Source organism: Pseudophryne corroboree, chromosome 10 (genome assembly GCF_028390025.1).
Source record: "Pseudophryne corroboree isolate aPseCor3 chromosome 10, aPseCor3.hap2, whole genome shotgun sequence".
NCBI classification, from domain to species: Eukaryota; Metazoa; Chordata; class Amphibia; order Anura; family Myobatrachidae; genus Pseudophryne; species Pseudophryne corroboree.
In genome coordinates, this window is record NC_086453.1 from 6,820,655 (window position 1) to 6,844,204 (window position 23,550).

At 54.1% G+C, this 23,550-nt stretch overlaps 1 protein-coding gene across 5 annotated transcripts in view; it reads left to right on the top strand.

Moving 5' to 3' along the window:
* Positions 1–19,717: 19,717 nt before the first annotated feature.
* Positions 19,718–23,550, top strand: part of EIF4G3 (eukaryotic translation initiation factor 4 gamma 3) — a 193,413-nt gene continuing 189,580 nt past the window's right edge. For 2 of the 5 annotated variants that reach the window (XM_063942061.1, XM_063942063.1), the window contains exon 1: positions 19,719–20,084. In XM_063942061.1, coding sequence (XP_063798131.1) covers positions 19,924–20,084 — 161 coding nt within the window. In that variant the 5' untranslated portion in view covers positions 19,719–19,923. Of the gene's footprint in view, positions 20,085–23,550 lie in introns of all 5 variants that reach the window. The other 3 variants (XM_063942062.1, XM_063942064.1, XM_063942065.1) reach the window with 2 other exon arrangements.

Genomic DNA, 23,550 nt, shown 5'->3' on the forward strand with positions numbered 1-23,550 from the left:
TAAATTTAGTGCCCCCCCTCTCTTTTTAACCCTTTGAGCCTGAAAACTACAGGGGAGAGCCTGGGGAGCTGTCTTCCAGCTGCACTGTGAAGAAAAAATGGCGCCAGTGTGCTGAGGGAGATAGTCCCGCCCCTTTTTCAGCGGACTTTTCTCCCGCTTTTTTCATGGATTCTGGCAGGGGTAATTTATCACATATATAGCCCTGGGACTATATATTGTGATTATTTGCCAGCCAATGTGTCTTATATTGCCCTCAGGGCGCCCCCCCCCCCCAGCGCCCTGCACCCATCAGTGACCGGAGTGTGAGGTGTGCATGAGGAGCAATGGCGCACAGCTGCAGTGCTGTGCGCTACCTTGTTGAAGACAGAAGTCTTCTGCCGCCGATTTTCCGGAACACTTCTTGCTTCTGGCTCTGTAAGGGGGCCGGCGGCGCGGCTCCGGGACCGAACACCAAGGTCGGGTCCTGCGGTCGATCCCTCTGGAGCTAATGGTGTCCAGTAGCCTAAGAAGCCCAAACTACCACCAGTTAGGTAGGTTCGCTTCTTCTCCCCTTAGTCCCTCGCTGCAGTGAGTCTGTTGTCAGCAGATCTCACTGTAAAATAAAAAACCTAAAATATACTTTCTAGGAGCTCAGGAGAGCCCCTAGTGTGCATCCAGCTCAGCCGGGCACAAGATTCTAACTGAGGTCTGGAGGAGGGTCATAGTGGGAGGAGCCAGTGCACACCAGGTAGTCCTAAAGCTTTCTTTAGTTGTGCCCAGTCTTCTGCGGAGCCGCTATTCCCCATGGTCCTTACGGAGTCCCAGCATCCACTTAGGACGTAAGAGAAAAGGACAGTTGGCCCTGGTTTGGGGCATAGAGGGCTATGAGAGTGTACGCCTGAGAAAATATATTGCATTGGACCACCAGCAATCTCCCAGGAACTAATTTATGGACAGAGACATCGGTCATTTGGAGAGCTTTAGAGAAAAGTATAGCGACCCCTTTGGATTTACTTTCAGGATTATTGGAGTAGAAAGCAAGGGGGAATCTATGATTTACTAAAGAGGGCCTGCGAGCAGAGATCTTAAAGTTTGTCTCCTGAATCAGTGCCACATCTACTCCGTCTGATCGCAACGTCCGAAATAATTGGGACCGTTTCTCGGGGATGTTAAGACCTTTGGCGTTGATTGAGGTGAATTTAAGTGTACCCGGGGCAGACATCAAATCGTATCACAACACAGGATAGCAAAAGACTCGGACAGGTCACCAAAGAAAATAAAAAACCAGTACAGAAGAGAAGGAAAGAAAAAAGAGCAAGTCACAGAAAATAGAAACATCATAAACAAAGAAACACCCGCAATGGGAGAGCAGGTAAGTATATATACCAGCATCCCCATAGGGCACAGCGGCCGTGTGCGGGACCGGGGCAAGGGAGTCACCCCCACAGGCACTACATCGGTTATAAACATTTTAAGGAAAAGGGAAAGAACTAAAAGAAAAACCAAAGCAAACATTAGTGTTAACCGGCAGCAACAACTAATTATCCCCTAGTATAGTCACAATACTAAACTCCAGGTCTGTAGATGAAACCGGGGGGGGACACAGTGAAACGGAGCAGTAGTGGCGCGAGGCCACATAGGACGTGTCTCACCCGGCATGTCACAGTTGGAATGTTCATCCCTCCTGCAGAAAACAAAAAGGACCAGTTCACAGGGCAGTGATGAACAGTATCTTCAGGTAGGGGAGGAATCCTGGCACACGGGAAGGAGTTTTGAAGATTTCTTCTGAGAGCCACTTACAACTTGCCATGGCGCTCCACTCCCCGCAGGTTGGGGCGGGTGCAGATCCGGGAGGATGAAGTCCCAGTCCGGGATCTTCAAGAGTGGGAGACAGAGACCGGAGCAGAAAGTGGGGAGGTCAGAGGGGGTATGTAGGGTGTGTAACTTTCCCGAAGCTGATACTTGTAGGCTGAAAGGGAAACCCCATCGGTACTTCAGTTGTCGCTTGCGGAGTTCCTCCGTCAGGGGGCGGAGGATATTTCTTTGTTGAAGCGTATGCCAGGAGAGATCCTGAAAGATGGAAATTGGGTCGCCATTAAAGACCAGGTCATCCAGGCGGCGCACTTTGCTCATAATTTCCTCCTTCTGAGAGTAGTAATGCAATCGACATATGACGTCTCTGGGTCGGTCGGAGGGGAGCTCTCTCGGTTTGAGGGCACGGTGAGCTCTGTCGAAGATTATGGCGTTAGCCGGGTCCTTACCCAGAACTGCGTTGAATATTTTCGTCAAGGCATCTACTAGGCCTGTCTGGGGGACATCTTCAGGAATACCTCTCACCCGGACATTGTTCCTCCTACCCCTGTTGCCCAAATCCAACACACGGGTCCGCAGCGATCGGATTTCATCCGACTGAGCTTTAATAACATCCGTTAAGGACCCCATAAAGGCATCAGCAGAGTCATGATGGTCCTCCAGTGTGGACACCCTATCTGAAAGCTGCGAGATATCATGTTTGATAGATGCCAGCTCTCTTCGCATGGTGTCTTGGAGGTCCTGATTAGTTGGGAGCGTTTTCATAAACTGCAAGATGTCTTGAAGAGCGGTATCGCTGTGGGCGTGTGGGGCTAGTTGCTCCATCGCTAATGGGGAGGCAGAAGAGGCGGAATGACAGGAAGAGGGGCTTGAGGGGGAGAGATCTCCAGAAAGCTTTGCGGGAGTGGGTTGTAGGAACGATCTCATTCCCGGTTGGGTCACGGTCTCCCTAGATTGTGTAGTATTACATTTCTTTTTCCCGGATCTGACCATGCTTAAGAGGAGGACAGGTGGGTAAGTGATAGCAAGAGATGGCGCGACCATATGCCCGGTGCTGCTCAGTACGCTGAAAGTGCCTACAGCATGGTGACTCCCAGTGGAATGGCACTAGCACGCCATTAATCAATTTCAGCCATTAAGATAACAAGCACACAGTGGGCGTCGGTTCCCGTATCTCCGAGGTGCTGGACATCCGTGTCACCGACTCCCAATAGGCGGCCCAAGCCACTTTGCAAATTCTGTCAGACAGGTATAAGGGCACTAGAGTCACAGATATAGGACCATGTATATGGGCGAGCCACTAGGGGGAGCTCCAACCCAACATATATACCTCATAAGGCAAATCCACTGTGAAATGGGAGATGGACCAGCAGTAAATATTAAATGCACAGAACCAGAGTCACTGATGTAAAATATAAGAAAGGTAAAGAGCCCTCCAAGAGCCCCTCCCCAAGCTGTGGGGCACTAGTAGCAGTGGGGTCAGTAGAAAAGGCTCACCCTGGCAATGGCCGGCTCCAGGCTGCAGCAGGGTCTTCCACAGGCAGTAGTAAGATGGCCGTCCGGAGTGGATTCTGAGGAGGGCGACCGCAGCTGGCCGAGTCCTCCACACACCGCAGGCAGGTCCCGGGAACGGCTGGGGATGGCCCCAGGATCGAGCTCCGTGTCCTCTTGCTGGGCGCCGTGACGACGTCCCGCGCCGCGTCCAGGGATCGGGGCCGGGACCGCCGCTGGGTGAGGTCGTGTAGGCCGTGCGAGCCGCAGGAGCCGGATGAGGAGATGGCGGGCGGCAGCAGCCGCTGCAGGAGACGACCCCCCAGCGGTCGTGAAAGCGGTAAGCCGCGGCTAGAGGTCCGGGGTGAGAGAGGCGTCCGGGTCCGCCACAGGCACCTCCAGCGGGGTGGCTAGGAAAATCGGGTCCCCGGCCTCCAGACGGAGAACAGGCCGCAACCTGCAGAGGGGTAGGAGACCCCTCCCGGCTCCGCGAACCCGGCTCCTGGGGCAGGGGGAGTATGTAGGCACCAAGTGGGGTGGCTATAGGAGCAGAATGTGGGGCTGGGGCCACTTTAAAGGGGTCTGCACGGCTATGTCGGTGGGAGCTCACCCAGAACCTGTGTGCTGCAAGCCACGCCCCCTCCATGGAACTTTTGGCTGCCGTACGTGTTCCCTCCGGTGTCACTCCTGCCCAAAGTAATACGGAAGTTCAAGCAAGAAGGAAAAAACCTGCTTCTGGTAGCTTCAGCGTGGCCCAGGTGGCACTGGTTCTCTGATCTACAGGGCCTCTTGTTGGATCGTCCCCTTCTACTTCCACAACGACCAGACCTCCTCGTTCAGGGCCCTTGTGTTTACCAGGACTTGGCCCGTCTGGCTTTGACGGCGTGGCTCTTGAAGCTTCCGTCTTGAGGGCCAAGGGTTTTTCTAAGGCGGTCGTTCAAACTATGTTAAAGGCCCGTAAACTGGCTTCTGCTCGGATTTACTATAGGGTCTGGAATGCTTACTTTACTTGGTGCGCGTCTCATAATCATGACGTTTTCAAGTTTAGTGCGGCCAAACTCCTAAAACAGGGCCTGGACTTAGGCCTGCGTCTGGCCTCCCTCAAGTTTCACATTTCTGCCTTGTCGATTTGGTTTCAGAGAAAGATTGCTGCCCTACCTGATGTTCATACATTCACTCAGGGCGTGTTGTGGATTCAACCTCCTTATGTACCACCTGTGGCCCCTTGGGATCTGTTGGTGGTTCTGGAGGCCTTGCAAGAGTCTCCCTTTGAACCTCTTGTGTCTGCAGACCTTAAGTGGCTTTCCCTTAAGGTTTTGTTTTTTTCTGGCTATCGCTTCAGCTAGAAGGGTCTCGGACCTGGGTGCTGTGGCCGGAGAGGCCCCAGCCACGTGGAAAATGGCCGCCGCGGCACTGAAGGGGTTAACCCCATAGTGCCCGGCGCCATTAACAGGACAATGGGCGCTTGGCGCCATATTCAAAATATATAGGGCGCCAGGTGTTTATTACTGCTTAAAAAATGTAATTTTAAATGTGTGCCGTGGTCCCGGACCTCTCCGGAGACCACGGCAGTGAGGGCAGCCCCCGGCGCGCTGAGCAGTGTGCGCGCCGGGGGAGAGGGGAACCGCTGCAGCCGGGAGATCAGCTCCCGCTGCAGCCAGCCCCCCAGCGCACTGAGCTGTGTGTGCGCCGGGGGGAGAAGGGTGAGCCGCTGCAGGTGGGAGCTCAGCTCCCGCTGCAGCGCGCTCCGTGGTTGCCTCAGCCCATCGGAGGTGGTCAGCCGCAGCAGCCAGGCTGCTGGGCGGAAAGGGGGGGTGCGCCGCAGCCCGGCTCCCCGCCGGACGCTGCGGCGAGGGCACCAGATTTCAGCGGCGCATACAGGGGACCGGGCTAGCCGGTCCCCTGCGCGGCGAGGCCACCAGAGTGCGCCGCTCATGGGGGACCGGGCTAGCCGGCTCCCTAACGGCAGGGGGGATGAGTAGGTTGGTGAGTGCTGGGGTCCGGGAGCTACGCTCCCGGCACCTCAGCGCTGCAAAGGACCCAGAGCCACGGCGGCCGGGACAAGTGTCCCGGGCCGCCGGGCTTCGGATCAGGGGGGTGCGCCGAGGCTACAAAAATGAATGCCGCTCTGGGGGGGCAGGAAGCGCCAGCTCCCCGGACCCCAGAGGCAGGCTGGAGGATGGGGGAAGCCAGCCTCATACCTCCAGCACTGAGAGGGAGAGCCCTAGCAGCCAGGCTGCAGGGCTAGGGGAGCCCAGCGCTAAGCGCTGGGCACAGTACTTGAAGGGGAATGTACAGTGTGTTTTAAATGAAATGTATTTAAAGGTAAATGCACTTACTTGGTTGTGTGTCCCAGGAGGGGGGAATCCATGGCTGTGCAGGCTGATGGATTCTCCCAGACCTTTTCCCCAAAAACGGAATACTTTCCCATCCAGCCTCACACTTGAAAGGGACATTGGGAGAGAGAGAAGAAGCTCAGCTTTGAAACAAGCTGAGTGGTTTTCTGGAGCTCCATGGAGATCACCCGTAGTGGCCCGGAAACCTGGACCGGGGAGCTAGGCTGCCCAGCTCTGGAGCCCAAATCCAGGTTGCAGGCAGTGGGCTAGGTCCCGGGCAGGTTTCTGGAAGTCAGTTTAGGAGGGAAAACTTCCCCCAGCCTAGACTGAACGGCACCGGGGCGTATCCTGATCCTCCAGGATGGGACAGTCAAAGGAGAGTGACCACTCCCCACTGTCCATAGGGAACAATGTTAGCTGTGCATGTGACCAAGGCATGCACAGCTCATGGGTAAACATTGATTGGTTGTACACCACAGGGCGGGCTTACCCCCTGTGGTAATGTGTATTGGAGTAGGATAAAAGGAGGGCAGTTGGCCCATGGAAATTGTATTGTATTGTACCATCTTTATTCTGCTGAAACATCTTGTTGTATGCTGTTGCCCCTAGCAATAGGGAGGAGCCTTTTTAAAGGTTATTATTGAGCAAATAAACATCATTGCCTCAAGAAAATTGCTTCATCTTGTGACCTACAGGGTTATGCCAAACATAGCCCCGTCCTCCAGCTGTCCAGGGAAGCACCTAACGTCTCCAAGTTTCGCCTTCCGCCAGCTACCGGTAGAGGCCTAGCAAGTGGCTAGTGGGGATCCATCAACACCACACAGGTGTGGTAAGGCAGTGCGTCGGCACATACAGAGCAGAACCGTGGTTCCAAACGCCACGGCAGGTTAGGAGTTTGGTGGCGGCAGCATAAACCCGCCCACAGCGCAGTGGGTGGAGTCAGTAACAGGCGGTTACTGACGGTAAGCGGGAATCCCCTATGTGGTCAGGCCTCGTGTGACTTGACCTTCCATTCTGTGCGCAGCCGACGGGACGCGAAAGCGGCAAGTGCTTTCGTACGGGACCGTCCTGTCACAGAAATTAGTGGCATAGTGGTGGGATAATCCCAGGCGGCTTTTCATCACCCGATTGGAGAAGCCGAGTTACTCAGGAGAGGAGTAACTGCAGCGCAGGAGAACGCACAAGATGACGGACTTAAACGGAACGTCTAAGGGCGATCTGGAGATCGTGTGCCAGGAGAAGGGTGTGGATATCCCTTCCAACGCGTCCAGAAGCGTCATGAAGGCGGCGCTCATGAGCGTGGAGGAGTCCCATCGGGCGGAGGTGGAAAGCACTGACGGCGTCAGCATCGCAGAGGACGGCCCAACAGTGGACCTTCGTAAGGAACCGGTGAGACCCACAAGTCCCGCCCTCTCTCACAGCAGCAATGTTTCCCAGCAATCCCTAGCAGGGCCAGGATCCTAACGTCCCAGGGGGGGTGGCCCGGATACCCTAGCAGATCGGCTAGCGGAATTGGGGGAAAGGGCAACGGAGCAAGAACGCATGCTTGTCATTCGGATGTGGCATGCGGAGCGGGCACCACAGGCCGTGGTACCCCAGGAGCCGTTGTCAGCTGTTGTACACAGATCAGGACGCGTTCAGTTTGCCAAGTTTGCAGACAGTGATGGGGACATTGATGGACATTTGCAAGTTTTTGAAAGGACTTGCAAACTACACGATTTACCCAAGTCGGAGTGGGTGAGACACCTTGTGCCCACTCTGCATGGAGAGGCCTTGGAGGCCTATCGAGGAGTGGCCACGGAGGACTGTGGGAACTACGACGAAGTTGCGAAGGCCCTCCTCCAGCGATTCTTCATCACTCCAGAGTCTTACAGGAAGAAGTTCAGAGACTTGCCCAAGAATCCTAGCAGCACCCATGAGCAGTTCGCCACCCAGCTGCGGGAGTACGTGGTGAAGTGGGTGAAGGATTCGGAAGCCACTACATGGGACGCACTGATTGACCTGATCTGCAGGGAGCAGTTCTACCGCAGGTGCGCCCCAGAAGTGAAGGAGTGGGTGCTAGATCGGGAGCCACCCAGTTTAAAGATGGCTGCCCAGTTAGCAGACAAGCATGTGGCAATTCGGCCGCAGGGGCAGAAGCGCCCAGCCAGCAGCCAGCTCCAAAAGACTGCACCACCAAGGGGACCCCCTCTTCAGCTCATCACCCCCAAAGACGAGCATCTTCCAACCCAGGTGCTCTTGGCCAGCAACCGCACCGCAGCGTCCCTGCAACTGATCAGAGATCATCGGTGCCACGACTGGAGAAGAAGTGCTACGGCTGTGGGAAAATCGGACATCTGAGGATGAACTGTCCTGCATCCCAAGCACCCCAGACTCGTGCCCCAAATCCGAGTGCTGGAGCCCGGCTCGCTTGTTTGACGAGAGGAGATGAGCCTACAGAGACTGTTCCCCCTCCAGTCAGTCCGATGGAGTGTGGCGAGAGACAGGTGCACTCTGCGGAGAGAGTCACCTGCATGGCCAAACAGCCCCTACACAACATGTGGAGGCACCTGCAGCCAGTCCACGTGGGACCCCTGCAGGGAGATGGCCTAAGAGACTCTGGGGCCTCAATCACTGTGGTGAGCCCCCACCTTATAGATCCTGCTGCAGTATTGCAGGGTCGCACTGCCAAGGTCACCCTGGCAGATGGAATGGAGAAAGCGGTTCCCATGGCAAGAGTCTACCTGGACTGGGGAGCTGGACCAGAGTTGCGAGAAGTTGCCGTCATGGATGGTCTCCCAACTGATGTGGTCCTAGGAAATGATCTGGGTGGTGGGATCGTCACCACATTTGCTGGCGCCATTTCCCGGAGTCAAGTTCCACAACCACCGTTGACATCAGCTACTCCAGCACAGCCCAGAGGAAAAGACTACAGCTGCTAGACAACTGCCAGCACAGCCAACCACAGCATCAACCAGCCCAGAGGAAAAGATTACAGCGGCTAGATCGGCACATCGACCCCGCATGTCTTTTGCCTCTGGTATGCCTACGTCCACTAGCAACGCAGAGGATGTTGGGTCCAGCTCGTTTGATCCTGTAGGGGTGCCCAATGATGCTCCTGACCCCAGTGGTTTGCCAACTCCGGCGGTGAGTATGAGAAACCACACTGACTTTTCCATGACTGACCCCTACCAGACTGACCCTAGTAGTCCCCACTTAGATCCCCCTGTAGAGTGTCCCAATTTAGGAGAGATTGAGGGCCACAGGCAGGAGTTTAGGGAGGCTCAACTCTCTGACCCATCCCCGAAAGGCATGAAGCGCCACTCTGGCAGCGGCCTTGACAGGGTTGGGGCAGGAAGTTTGACCTGGCGGGAAGGGTTAAGGTACAGGGTAGACAGGAAAGTGGGAGGGGATAGACCAGATAGGGAATGTGTCCAACTGGTTCCCCCAGGGAACGTTCCTGCGCAACCGGTGTCGGTTGCCAGCGAAACCCCTTTGGACAGTAACCCGGAGACAGACCGTACCCTGAAGTGCCTGACACAGAGCTTACCCTGGAATGTTGGATGACGCCCAGACCAACTGTAAGGCTGGTGCCATGCGTTAGCAGCTGGGGCACTCCAGCGGTTGTGTTGTCTCTGGGCCTCTGCCCATAGGAGAACCCTTGCAGCAAGTTGCTGTGGACATAGCAGGTCCCTTGCCTGTGCTCAGTAGATCGGGGAAGACACGCAGCCTCCCTGTAGTGAATGCCACACAGGATCCAGAGGCTGGTGGTCTGGCCGCCATCACTGTGGCACAGGTAGCGGACGAGGAGGGAAGAGTAGGCCTAAGTGACAGGGTAGGTTTCCAGAGTCATAGGTCGACAGAAGAGGATTGGAGGGCAGGTCTGACAGTTCGGGCAGACAGTTGCCAGATAGGTATGATGGAGGTGCAGTGCCTAGGGCACAATGTGGGAGGAGACAGGGGTAGGCCCAAACCAGAGGGGGTGGAGGCAACCAGGGGCTGTCCCCGACCCACATCACCCAGACCGGTACTGACCTTAGAACCTGTAAGGCCCTACGGACACGTTGTCATTGACTTTAGTCCTGTAGTGAACCCCTTGACAGAGATGGCTAGGAAGGACATTCCCAAGTCAGTGGACTTTGCACCCGCTTGCGAGTTGGCATTCCAGTCATTGAAGGAGGCTCAGGTACCCGCTCCAGTGCTGATGGCGCACATTTTTGACCAGGACTGTGTGTTACGAACTACTGCGCCACTGCACGGACTGGGAGTAGTACCAAGCCAGAAAGAGCCATATGGGCAGGAGCACCCTGTGGCCTGTTTGAGCAGTATACTGCTATTGTGGGAGGTGGGGTATGCCACAATTGGGACACCGTGGGTGGCACTTGTTTGTAACCAGCCCCCCACCGTGGTGACTTACCACCCACCTGTTAGGTGGCTGCAACCTACCTTGGGGAAATTTGACAGACTTTTGTGGTGGAGCCTTGAACTTGGACTTCAGGTGGACTATTTGAACATTGTGCACCCACAAAGAGAGGCCCACTACACTAGGGATGAACTGTCTAGGCCGGAGCCTACACCCCCCAGGTAGCGTCCCCTTCACCCCAACGGACTGCGGGACCAGGACCCAAATCGTTGGGACATAGGTCCCTGGTTGACCCGCTTGAATGGGGGGGGGGGGGGGGGGGGGGGGAGGGAGAGAGAGGAGTGTGGCCGGAGAGGCCCCATCCACGTGGAAAATGGCCGCCGCGGCACTGAAGGGGTTAACCCCTAGTGCCCGACGCCATTAACAGGACAATGGGCGCTTGGCGCCATATTCAAAATGTATAGGGCGCTAGACGCCAGGTGTTTATTACTGCTTAAAAAATGTAATTTTAAATGTGTGCCGTGGTCCCGGACCTCTCCGGAGACCCCGGCAGTGAGGGCAGCCCCCGGCGCGCTGAGCAGAGTGTGCGTGCCGGGGGAGAGGGGAACCGCTGCAGCCGGGAGATCAGCTCCCGCTGCAGCCATCGGGTGTGCGCCGCCGGAGTCCGGGAGCTCCGCTCCCGGCAGCGGTGAGCACAGCCCCCCGGCGCACTGAGCTGTGTGTGCGCCGGGGGAAGAAGGGTGAGCCGCTGCAGGTGGGAGCTCAGCTCCCGCTGCAGCGCGCTCCGTGGTTGCCTCTGCTGGGGGGCCGGGAGCTCTGCTCCCGGCGCCTCAGCCCATCGGAGGTGGTCAGCCGCAGCAGCCGGGACGAACGTCCCGGGCTGCTGGGCGGAAAAGGGGGGTGCGCCGCAGCCCGGCTCCCCGCCGGACGCTGCGGCGAGGGCACCAGATTTCAGCGCCGCATACAGGGGACCGGGCTAGCCGGCCCCCTGTGCGGCGAGGCCACCAGAGTGCGCCGCTCATGGGGGACCGGGCTAGCCGGCTCCCTAGCGGCGGGGGGGATGAGTAGGTTGGTGAGTGCTGGGGTCCGGGAGCTACGCTCCCGGCACCTCAGCGCTGCAAAGGACCCAGAGCCACGGCGGCCGAAACAAGTGTCCCGGGCTGTCGGGCTTCGGATCAGGGGAGTGCGCCGCTCCGTGCAGCAAGGCTACAAAAATGAATGCTGCTCTGGGGGGGCAGGGAGCGCCAGCTCCCCGGACCCCAGAGGCAGGCAGGCAGGCTGGAGGATGGGGGAAGCCAGCCCCATACCTCCAGCGCTGAGAGGGAGAGCCCTAGCAGCCAGGCTGCAGGGCTAGGGGAGCCCAGCACTGAGCGCTGGGCACAGTACTTAAAGGGGAATGTACAGTGTGTTTTAAATGAAATGTATTTAAAGGTAAATGCACTTACTTGGTTGTGTGTCCCAGGAGGGGGGAATCCATGGCTGTGCAGGCTGATGGATTCTCCCAGACATTTTCCCCAAAAACGGACTACTTTCCCATCCACCCTCACACTTGAAAGGGACATTGGGAGAGAGAGAAGAAGCTCAGCTTTGAAACAAGCTGAGTGGTTTTCTGGAGCTCCATGGAGATCACCCGTAGTGGCCCGGAAACCTGGACCGGGGAGCTAGGCTGCCCAGCTCTGGAGCCCAAATCCAGGCTGCAGGCAGTGGGCTAGGTCCCGGGCAGGTTTCTGGAAGTCAGTTTAGGAGGGAAAACTTCCCCCAGCCTAGACTGAACGGCACCGGGGCGTATCCTGATTCTCCAGGATGGGACAGTCAAAGGAGAGTGACCACTCCCCACTGTCCATAGGGAACAATGTTAGCTGTGCATGTGACAAAGGCATGCACAGCTCATGGGTAAACATTGATTGGTTGTACACCACAGGGCGGGCTTACCCCCTGTGGTAATGTGTATTGGAGTAGGATAAAAGGAGGGCAGTTGGCCCATGGAAATTGTATTGTACCATCTTTATTCTGCTGAAACATCTTGTTGTATGCTGTTGCCCCTAGCAATAGGGAGGAGCCTTTTTAAAGGTTATTATTGAGCAAATAAACATCATTGCCTCAAGAAGATTGCTTCATCTTGTGACCTACAGGGTTATGCCAAACATAGCCCCGTCCTCCAGCTGCCCAGGGAAGCACCTAACGTCTCCAAGTTCCGCCTTCCGCCAGCTACCGGTAGAGGCCTAGCAAGTGGCTAGTGGGGATCCGTCAACACCACACAGGTGTGGTAAGGCAGTGCGTCGGCACATACAGAGCAGAACCGTGGTTCCAAACGCCACGGCAGGTTAGGAGTTTGGTGGTGGCAGCGTAAACCCGCCCACAGGCGGTTACTGACGGTAAGCGGGAATCCCCTTTGTGGTCAGGCCTCGTGTGACTTGACCTTCCATTCTGTGCGCAGCCGACGGGACGCGAAAGCGGCGAGTGCTTTCGTACGGGACCGTCCTGTCACAGGTGCCTTACCCTGTAAGTCCCCCTATCTGATTTTTCACCATGACCGGGCGGTTCTTAGAACGCGTCCGGGTTATTTACCCAAGGTGGTGTCTTCTTTCCACCTTAACCAGGAGATTGTGGTTCCGGCCTTTAATTCTCCTGAGTTGTCATCTAAAGAGCGGTCTTTTGATGTGGTACGGGCTCTCCGTATCTATGTGAAGAGAACCTCCTCCATTAGGAAATCTAATTCTCTTTTTGTACTATTTGGTTTTCACAAACGTGGCTGGCCTGCTCACAAGCAGACCTTGGCCAGATAAATTAGAATGGTGATTGCACATGCTTATATACAGGCTGGCCTTCCAGCTCGTGCTACCATTAAAGCCCATTCAACTCGGTCTGTAGGACCTTCTTGGGCGGCCCACCGTGGTGCGAGCCTTGAACAATTGTGCAAGGCGGCTACGTGGTCCTCTGTGAACACGTTCATAAGGTTCTATGCCTTCGATACTTCCGCCTCCCAGGATGCTTCCTTTGGACACCGGGTTCTTGTGCCCGCTACAGTGCGCCCCCTCCCATAAGGAATTGCTTTAGGACATCCCCGATGTTAATCCTTGTGGAGCCCAGTGTACCCCGCAGCAGAAAACGAGATTTATGGTAAGAACTTACCGTTGTTAAATCTCTTTTTGCGAGGTACACTGGGCTCCACAAGGCGCCCACCCTGACGCTCTTAGCTTCTTTGGGTTGGTATGGCATTAGCAGCTGACACCCTCACCTGTGGTGAGTGTGTGGTCTATGTGGCTACTCATGTTTGTCGTCTCTGGTACCTGCTACTGCATTGGGTTGGTTAACAAAACTGAGCTCCTGTGCACGGAGGTGGGGCTATAGAGGAGGCGGTGCTGTGCATCTTGGGAACAGTCAAAGCTTTGAGCCTGTTGGTGCCGCGGATCAAGATCCTACTCTACACCCCGATGTTAATCCTTGTGGAACCCAGTGTACCTCGCAGAAAGAGATTTAATGGTAAGTTCTTACCATAAATCTAATTTTTTAACTGTTCAGATAGCACACTTTGTTCATCCACACTTTGGTTAATCCATGCAAGCTGCTCCCCCATGCAAACTGCCCCCCAGACTGAATCTAAAGAAGTACTAGCAATATGAAGCTGACCCACCTTTTGCAGCTAAAAAAAGCTTCAACTCTTCTCGGAGGGCTTTTTATTAGATTTTGGAGTGTTTCTGTGGGAATTTGTGCCCATTCATTCTGTAGAGCATTTATGAGGAGAAGGCCTGGCTCACAATCCCTGTTCCTGTTCATCCCAAAGGTGCTTGATGGGGTTGAGGTCAGGGCTCTGTGCGGGCCAGTCAGGTTCTTCTACACCGAACTCCTCAGACCACGTCTTTATAGTCCTTGCTTTGTTCACTGGGGCACAGTCTTGTTGGAATAGAGAAGGATCTTCCCCAAACTGTTTCCACAAAGTTTGAAACATAGCATTGTCCAAAATGTCTTGGTATGCTGAAGAATTATGACAGTCCTTCTTTGGAGATAAGGGGCCTAGCCCAAACCCTAAAAAAACAGTCTCATACCATTATCCCTCCTCCACCAAACTTCACAGTGGTCATAATGTGGTCAGGCTGGTAACGTTTTCCCGGCATCCGCCAAACCCAGACTCGCCCATCTGACTGCCAAACAGATAAGCTTGAGTTGTCACTCCACAGAACACGTGTCCACTGCTCCACAGTCGTTTCTGTGTGCTTTACACCACTCCACAGAACACGTGTCCACTGCTCCACAGTCCAGTGTCTGTGTGCTTTATACCACTTCACAGAACACATGCCTACTGCTCCACAGTCCAGTGTGCCTTACACCACTCCACAAAACACGTGTCCACTGCTCCACAGTCCAATGTTGGTGTGCTTTACACCCCTCCACAGAACACGTGTCCACAGTCCAATGTTGGTGTGCTTTATACCCCTCCACAGAACACGTGTTCACTGCTCCACAGTCCAGTGTCAGTGTGCCCTACATAACTCCACAGAACACGTTTCCACTGCTTCACAGTCGTATCTGTGTGCTTTATGCCACTTCACAGAACACGTGTCCACTGCTCCACAGTCCAGTGTCTGTGTGCTTTACACCACTTCACAGAACACGTGTTCACTGCTCCAGTCCACAGAACACGTGTTCACTGCTCCAGTCCACAGAACACGTGTCCACTGCTCCACAGTCGTGCCAGTGTGCTTTACACCACTCCACAGACCACGTGTCCACTGCTCCACAGTCCAGTGTCAGTGTGCTTTACACCACTCCACAGTCCAGTGTCGGTGTGCTTTACACCGCTCCATCCGACGCTTGGCATTAGAGTTGGTGATGTGAGGCTGGCATGTAGCTGCTCGGCCATGGAACCCATTCCATTAAGCTCCCGCCGCATAGTTTTTGTGCTAACATTAACACCAGTGGAAGTTCGAAACTCTTCAGCTATGGAATCAGCAGAGCGTTGGGGACTTTTATCGCACCATGCGCCTTAGCAATCGTTGACCCCCCTCTGTGATGTTACATGGTCTTCCACTTCGTGGCTGAGTTGCTGTTGTTCCTAAACACTTCCACGTTCTAATAATATCACAGCTGACCATGGAATATCCAGCAGGGATGACATTTCACGAACCTTATTGCAGAGGTGGCGTCCTATCACAGCACCACGCCTGAAGTCACTGAGCTCTTCAGAACGACCCATTGTGTATCACAAATGTTTGCAAATGGAGACTGCAAGGCTAGGTGCCTGATTTTATACACCTGTATTCAATAAATTAACTGGTGTGGCCTTTTGTCCATATAGTGTACAGCCATGGCCAAAACTTTTGAGAATGACACAAATATTAATTTTCACAAAGCCTACTGCCTCACTTTTTATTATAGCAATGTGCATACACTCCAGGCTCTCTTTGCCTTGACAATGAACGTGGGGCCTTTGCAAAAGCAAAATCTTCCTCTAATGGGCAAAACCATGTGCACTGCAGGTGGGGCAGATATAACATGTGCAGAGAAAGTTAGATTTGGGTGGGTTATATTGTTTCTGTGCAGGGTAAATATTGGCTCTTTTATTTATACACTGCAATTTAGATTTCAGTATGAACACATCCCACCCAAATCTCTCTCTGCACATGTTACATCTGCCCCACCTGCACTGCACATGGCTTTGCCCATTAGAGGAAGATTTTTACTCTTGCAATAATCCTTGAATTAGGCCCTTAATACCAAAAACAACAGTCCAACTGCATTTCAGCCCTGCCACAAAAGCACCAGTTGACATCATGTCAGTGATTGTTACGTTAACACAAGCGAGAGTTTTGACGAGGACAAGGCTGGGGATCACACTGTCATGCTGATTGAGTTAGAATAACAGACTGGAAGCTTTAAAAGGAGGGCGGTGCTTGAAATAATTGTTCTTCCTTTGTTAACCATGGTTACCTGCAAGGACACACGTATAGTCATCATTGCTTTGCACAAAAAGGGCTTCATGGGCAAGGAAATTGCTGTTAGTAAGATTGCATCTAAATCAACCATTTATCGGATCATCAAGAACTTCAAGGAAAGAGGTTCAATAGTTGTGAAGAATGCTTCAGGGTGCCCAAGAACGTCCAGCAAGCATCAGGAACGTCTCCTAAAGTTTATTCAGCTGCGGGATCGGGACACCGCCAGTGCAGGGCTTGCTCAGGAATGGCAGCAGGCAGGTGTGAATGCATCTGCACGCACAGTGAGGCGAGGACTTTTGGAGGATGGCCTGGTGTCAAGAAGTGCAGCAAAGAAGCCACTGCTCTCCAGGAAAAACATCAGGGACAGATTAATATTCTGCAAAGGTTACAGGTATTGGACTGCAGAGGACTGGGGTAAAGTCATTGTCTCTGATTAATCCCCCGTCACATTGTTTAGGGCATCTGGAAAAATGCTTGTCCAGAGAAGGAAAGGTGAGCACTACCACCAGTCCTGTATCATGCCAACAGTAAAGCATCCTGAGACCATTCATGTGTGGGGTTGTTTCTCAGCCAAGGAAGTGGGCCACAAATTCTGACAAACGCCATTGATTAGGCAAGAATGGGCGCCATCAGTCAGTATGTGGCCCAGAACCGAGAGCTACCTGGTTGATCCTGCCAGTAGCATATGCTTCTCTCAAAGATTAAGCCATGCACGTGTAAGTACACACGGCCGGTACATGGAAACTGCGAATGGCTCATTAAATCAGTTATGGTTGCTCTGACAGCATGCCAGGGCGAATTGCAGAGGTCTTGAAAAGAAGGGTCAACGTTGCAAATATGGACTCTTTACATAAAGTTAATGTCATTGTCAATAAAAGACTGACACTTATGAGATGCTGTAATTTTACTTCAGTATACCATACATAGTAACATCTAACAAAAGGTCTAAAAACACTGAAGCAGCAAACTTTGTAAAAACCAATACTTGTGTCATTCTCAAAACTTTTGGCCTTGGCTGTATGTCCTTGAATAGCCCAGTGACAGTCCTGACTTCAGTCCCATAATACACTATGTTTTATTGTGTGTGTGGTGGGGGCTGAAGATTTTATGGACTCAAAACCGACAATCCCCAGCTTCCAGCTATTGGACAGGGGTGTGGTTCATCAAATCGACAGTATCTAGGTCGACAATGTTTAGATCGACCACTATAGGTCGACAGTCACTAGGTCGACATGGAGGGAAGGTCGACAGGGTTTCTAAGTCGACAGGTCTAAAGGTCGACATGAGGATTTTTTTTTTTTTTTGTGTCGTTTTCTTCGTAGAGTGACCGGGATCCCAAATTAGTGCACCGCGTTCGCTCGCCATGCTTCGGGCATGGTGCCTTCGCTCCGCTCGGCACAGATTACCGTTCCAATCGTAGTCCACGTGGATCGTTAAGTATGAAAAAATTCAAAAAAAGAAAAAAAATGTGAAAAACTCATGTCGCCCTTTAGACCTGTCGACCTAGCACATGTCGACCTAGAAACCCTGTCGACCTTCCATCCATGTCGACCTAGTGACTGTCGACCTAAACATTGTCGACCTAGATACTGTCGATCTTCAGACCGGATCCCATTGGACAGACCATACCTTCTCTTCCCAAGCAATTTAGCATATGATATTCTCTTCTGATCCTCCTTGATAAAGAAAATTGGAGTTCTGCACAGTAATGGCAAAAGTATCATCAAGTGCGGCAGTCACTGACCAATGGTTGGTGTGTGAGGGCTGGCATGGTCATGCACATTAGAGGGAATCTTCGTATCATGCACCCATCATCCGTAACAGTAAAACCACTGACAGGTGCAGTGAATAGCACTGATTATCTTGTTGCACTGGCACCTGCCAAGGAGCAAGATGTATGAGGCAGCAAGTGGATGTGCTGGAAGCAGGAATAATGGACAAGCCTAAGGATGACTTCAAAAAGGGCTAAATTATGATGGCTACATGACTGGGTCAGAGCATCTCCAAAATGGCAGGTCTTACAGTGTGTTCCTGGTATGCAGCGGTTACGCCTTACCAAAAGTGGTCCAAGGAAGGACAACTAGTGAACCGGCAACAGGGTTTTGGGCGCCCAAGGCCCATTTTTTACATGTGTAGAGTGAAGGCTAGTCCGTCTGGTCCTTTCACACAGAAGAGCCACTGTAGCACACATTGCGGAGTTACTGGTGGCTATCACACAGCACATTGCATCGTACCGGGTTGTGTAGCCACAGACCAGTCAAAGTGCCCATACCGCCCCCTGTCCACCACAAAAGCACCTACACTACACAGGTAACGGACTACAGCACCCAAAAGACACTGCTGCCTTGTATTGCTATAGCAAACTTTGGGAGTATACCGCCGCCCAGCTCCCCACACGCCGAGGAGTATACCGCAATCCAGCTCTCCACACACTGGGGAGTATGCCGCCACCCAGCTCCCCACACGTCGAGGAGTATACCGCAATCCAGCTCTCCACACACCGGGGAGTATGCCGCCACCCAGCTCCCCACACGTCGGGGAGTATACCGGAAATCCAGCTCTCCACACACCGGGGGTATGCCGCCACCCAGCTCCCCACATGCCGAGGGAGTATAGCACCACTCAGCTCCCTACAGCCGGGTAGTATACCGCCGCCCAGCTCCCCACATGCCGAGGGAGTATACCACCACCCAGCTCCCCACATGCCGAGGGAGTATACCACCACCCAGCTCCCCACATGCCGAGGGAGTATACCACCACCCAGCTCCCCACATGCCGAGGGAGTATACCACCACCCAGCTCCCCACATGCCGAGGGAGTATACCACCACCCAGCTCCCCACATGCCGAGGAAGTATAGCACCACTCAGCTCCCTACAGCCGGGGAGTATACCGACGCCCAGCTCCCCACACGCCGGGGAGTATAGCACCACTCAGCTCCCTACAGCCTGGCAGTATACCGCCGCTCAGCTCCCCACACGCCGGGGAGTATACCACCGCTCAGCTCCCTACAGCCAGGGAGTATACCGCCGCCCAGCTCCCCACACACGCCGAGGACTATGCCGCTGCTTAACTCCCCACACGCCAGGGAGTATACTATGCCAAGCTCCCCACACGCGCCAGGAGTATACCACCGCCAAGCTCCACACACACCAGGGAATACACCGCCGCCCAGCTCCACACACACTGGGGAATACACCGCCGCCCAGCTCCCCACACGCCGTGACGTATAGCACTGTCTGCATGTGTACACACATCCTGAGCCGGGTACATGGGGATCACATATCTGCCATATGGTCACCCAGGTTTGCGGGAGCGCGCAGAGAGCCACAGAGCATACTGCAGCGCCCACAAATGCTGAGGCCTGGCTCAGTCCCTGCCAGAGAGGCCTTGCTGGAGGGTGGTGCCTGTGTCACAGCAGCTAATGTCAGCATTATCCGATTCCTGCAGCAACACAGTATTAATACTCTGGTACACCTGGCAAAACAAGGGGCGGGTCTTCTCAGTCATGTGCTTCCGGTGACTCGTGTTCACTTCCCGTGCTGCGGCTCACAACAAAGCCGACAGCTTCCGGAATTTGCCGAGGTGGATCTCTGACACCGCCCCCTCCTGTTCGGACGCAGTAGCTGGCTCCGCCCACCTAGCTAGGGCCCGCCCCTGGATCACTTCGTGCAGCACCTGTAGGAAGGTCGGTGTAACTCGGCCGCAGCTCCGGAGATTGCCGATCTCAGTCCTATGACTCCGCCCTCTCTCCGGAGATTGACGATCTGTTTCTAGTCTCCGCCCCCTCTCCGGAGATTGTCGATCTTCCTTCGGTACCTCTGCTCCGAGCAGAGCCGAGCGTTTCCGGAGATTACCGAGTGTCCGTCCTGCCGGACTGCTGGAGGCGGACGCGGCGCCATGTTGGATGCTCCGGTCTGTGAGTGAGGAAAATCCGCCGGTATCTCCCCTCATACCCCTGACCGACAGCGGCTCCCGTGTGCCCCCAGGCCACGCTCCCATGAGGATCAGCCCCTGAGCCCGCTCCGGCCATGAGTTTACCGCACAAACCGGCCCTGAAATCCGCCGCACCCACCGGAGCCGGGACCGGGGTGCTGGGGCCTCCCCTTCCTCCCGCAGCCGCCGTGCCTCCACCCCCGGCCTCCTCCGCAGCCTCACACCCCGGGATCCGGGCCCTGCCGCCCGCCGCAGCGTATCCTTCCTGTCTGCCCGGTGCATCACCCGGTGCACCTAATACACCCTGTACATCACCCGGTACACCTCATATGTCACCCGGTACACCCTGTGTCTCACACCATACACCCCATATGTCACCCAGTACACCCCATACATCACCCGGAACACCCCATACATCACCCGGTACACCCCATATGTCACCCGGTACACACTGTGTCTCAAACCATACACCCTGTCTTACACCATACACCCTATATGTCACCGGGTACACCCTGTACATCACCCTGTACACCCCATATGTCACCCGGTACACCCTGTGTCTCGCACCATACAACCTATATGTCACCCTGTACATCACCCAGTAACCCCATATGTCACCCAGTACATCCCATACACCCTGTACATCACCCGGTGCACCCCATACACCCTGTACATCTCATAGGTCACCCGGTACACCCTGTGTCTCACCATACACCCCATATGTCACCCAGTACACCCTGTACATCACCCGGTACACCCCATATGTCACCCGGTACACACTGTGTCTCAAACCATACACCCTGTACATCCTGTGTCTTGCACCATACACCCTATATGTCACCGGGTACACCCTGTACATCACCCTGTACACCCCATATGTCACCCGGTACACCCTGTGTCTCACACCATACAACCTATATGTCACCCTGTACATCACCCAGTACATCCCATATGTCACCCAGTACATCACCTGGTGCACCCTGTACATCACCCGGTACACCCCATATGTCACCCGGTACACCCTGTGTCTCACACCATACACCCCATATGTCACCCGGTACACCCCATATGTCACCCGGTACACCCTGTGTCTCACATCATACACCCCATATGTCACCCTGTACATCACCCGGTACACCCTGTGTCTCACACCATACACCCCATATGTCACCCAGTACACCCTGTACATCACCCGGTACACCCCATACGTCACCCGGTACACCCCATATGTCATCCGGTACACCCTGTGTCTCACACCATACACACCATATGTCACCCAGTACACCCTGTACATCACACGTTACACCCCATACATCACCCGGTACACCCCATATGTCACCCGGTACACACTGTGTCTCAAACCATACACCCTATATGTCACCCGGTACACCCCATACACCCTGTACATCCTGTGTCTTACACCATACACCCTATATGTCACCGGGTACACCCTGTACATCACCCTGTACACCCCATATGTCACCCGGTACACCCTGTGTCTCACACCATACAACCTATATGTCACCCTGTACATCACCCAGTACACCCCATATGTCACCCAGTACATCCCATACACCCTGTACATAACCCAGTACACCCTGTGTCTCCCACCATACACCCTGTATGTCACCCGGTACACTCTGTGTCTCACACCATACACCCTATATGTCACCCGGTGCACCCTGTGTCTCACACCATACACCCCATATGTCACCCGGTACACCCTGTGTCTCGCACCATACACCCTATATGTCACCTGGTACACCCCAGACACCCTGTACATCACCCGGTACACCCCGTACACCCTGTACATAACCCGGTACACCCCATATGTCTCCTGGTACACCCTGTGTCTCACACCATACACCCTATATGTCACCCGGTACTCCCCATACACCCTGTACATCATATGTCACCCTGTACATAACCCGGTACACCCCATATGTCACCCGGTACACCCCTTACACCCTGTATATCACCCTGTACACCCCATATGTCACCATGTACACCCCATACACCCTGTACATCACCCGGTACACCCCATATGTCACCCTGTACATAACCCGGTGCACCCTGTGTCTCACACCATGCATCCTATATGTCACCCTATACACCCTGTACACCCCATATGTCACCCAGTACACGCCATACACCCTGTACATAACTCGGAACACCCCATATGTCACCCGGTACACCCTATATGTCACCCGGTACATCCTGTACATCACCCTGTACACCCCATATGTCACCCTGTACATAACCTGGTACACCCCATATGTCACCCGGTACACCCTATATTTCACCCGGTACACCCTGTGTCTCGCACCATACACCCATTATGTCACCCGATACACCCCATATCACACCCGGTACACCCCATACACCCGTAAAACCGCATATGTCACCCGGTACACCCTGTCTGTGTCTCACACCATACACCCTATATGTCACCCGGTACACCCTGTACATCACCCCCTGTACAGCCCATATGTCACCCTGTACATAACCCGGTACACCCAGTGTCTCACACCATACACCCTATACTTCACCCGGTACACCCTGTGTCTCGCACCATACACCCTATATGTCACTCAGTACACCCTGTGTCTCACACCATACACCCTATATATCACCCGGTACACCCTGTGTCTCACACCATACACCCTATATGTCACCCGGTACACCCTGTGTCTCGCACCATACACCCCATATGTCACCCGGTACACCCCATACACCCTGTACATAACCTGGTACACCCCATATGTCACCTGGTACACCCTGTGTGTCACACCATACACCCTATATTTCACCCGGTACACCCTGTGTCTCGCACCATACACCCAATATGTCACCCGATACACCCCATATCACACCCGGTGCACCCTGTGTCTCACACTATACACCCTGTACATCCCATACACTGTATATCACCTGATACACCTTATACATCACCTGATACACCCCGTATATCCCATATTTCACCTGGTACACCCCATACACCCTGTACATCACCCAGTACACCCCATACACCCTGTATATCCCATATGTCACCTGGTACACCCTGTACATTCTTTGTCACCCGGTGCATCCTTTATCTCACCCCCATACACTCTATATGTCACCTGGTACACCCTGTGTCTCTCCCCATTCACCCTGTACATCACCCGGTACACCCTGTACATCACCTGGTACACCCCATACATTCAATATATCACCCGGTGCACTCTGTATCTTACCCCATACACCCTGTATGTCACCTGGTACACCCCATATCGCACCCGGTGCACCCTGTGTCTCACACCATACACCCGGTACACCCCATACACCCTGCATCTCATCCGGTGCACCCCACACACTCTGTATATCACCCGATACACCCTGTACATCACCATGTACACCCTGTACATCCCATATGTCACCCGGTACACCCTGTACATCCCATATGTCACCCGGTACACCCTGTACATCCCATACACCCTGTACATCCTATATGTCACCCGGTGCACCCTGTATCTCACCCCCATACACCCTATATGTTACCCAGTACACCCTGTGTCACACCCCATACTATTTATATCACCCGGTACACCCAATATATCACCTGGTACACGCTGTGTCTCTCACCATACACCCTATATATCACCCCATACTCTTTATATCATCCGGTACACCCCATACCTCAATATATCACCGGGTGCACTCTGTATCTCACCCCATACACC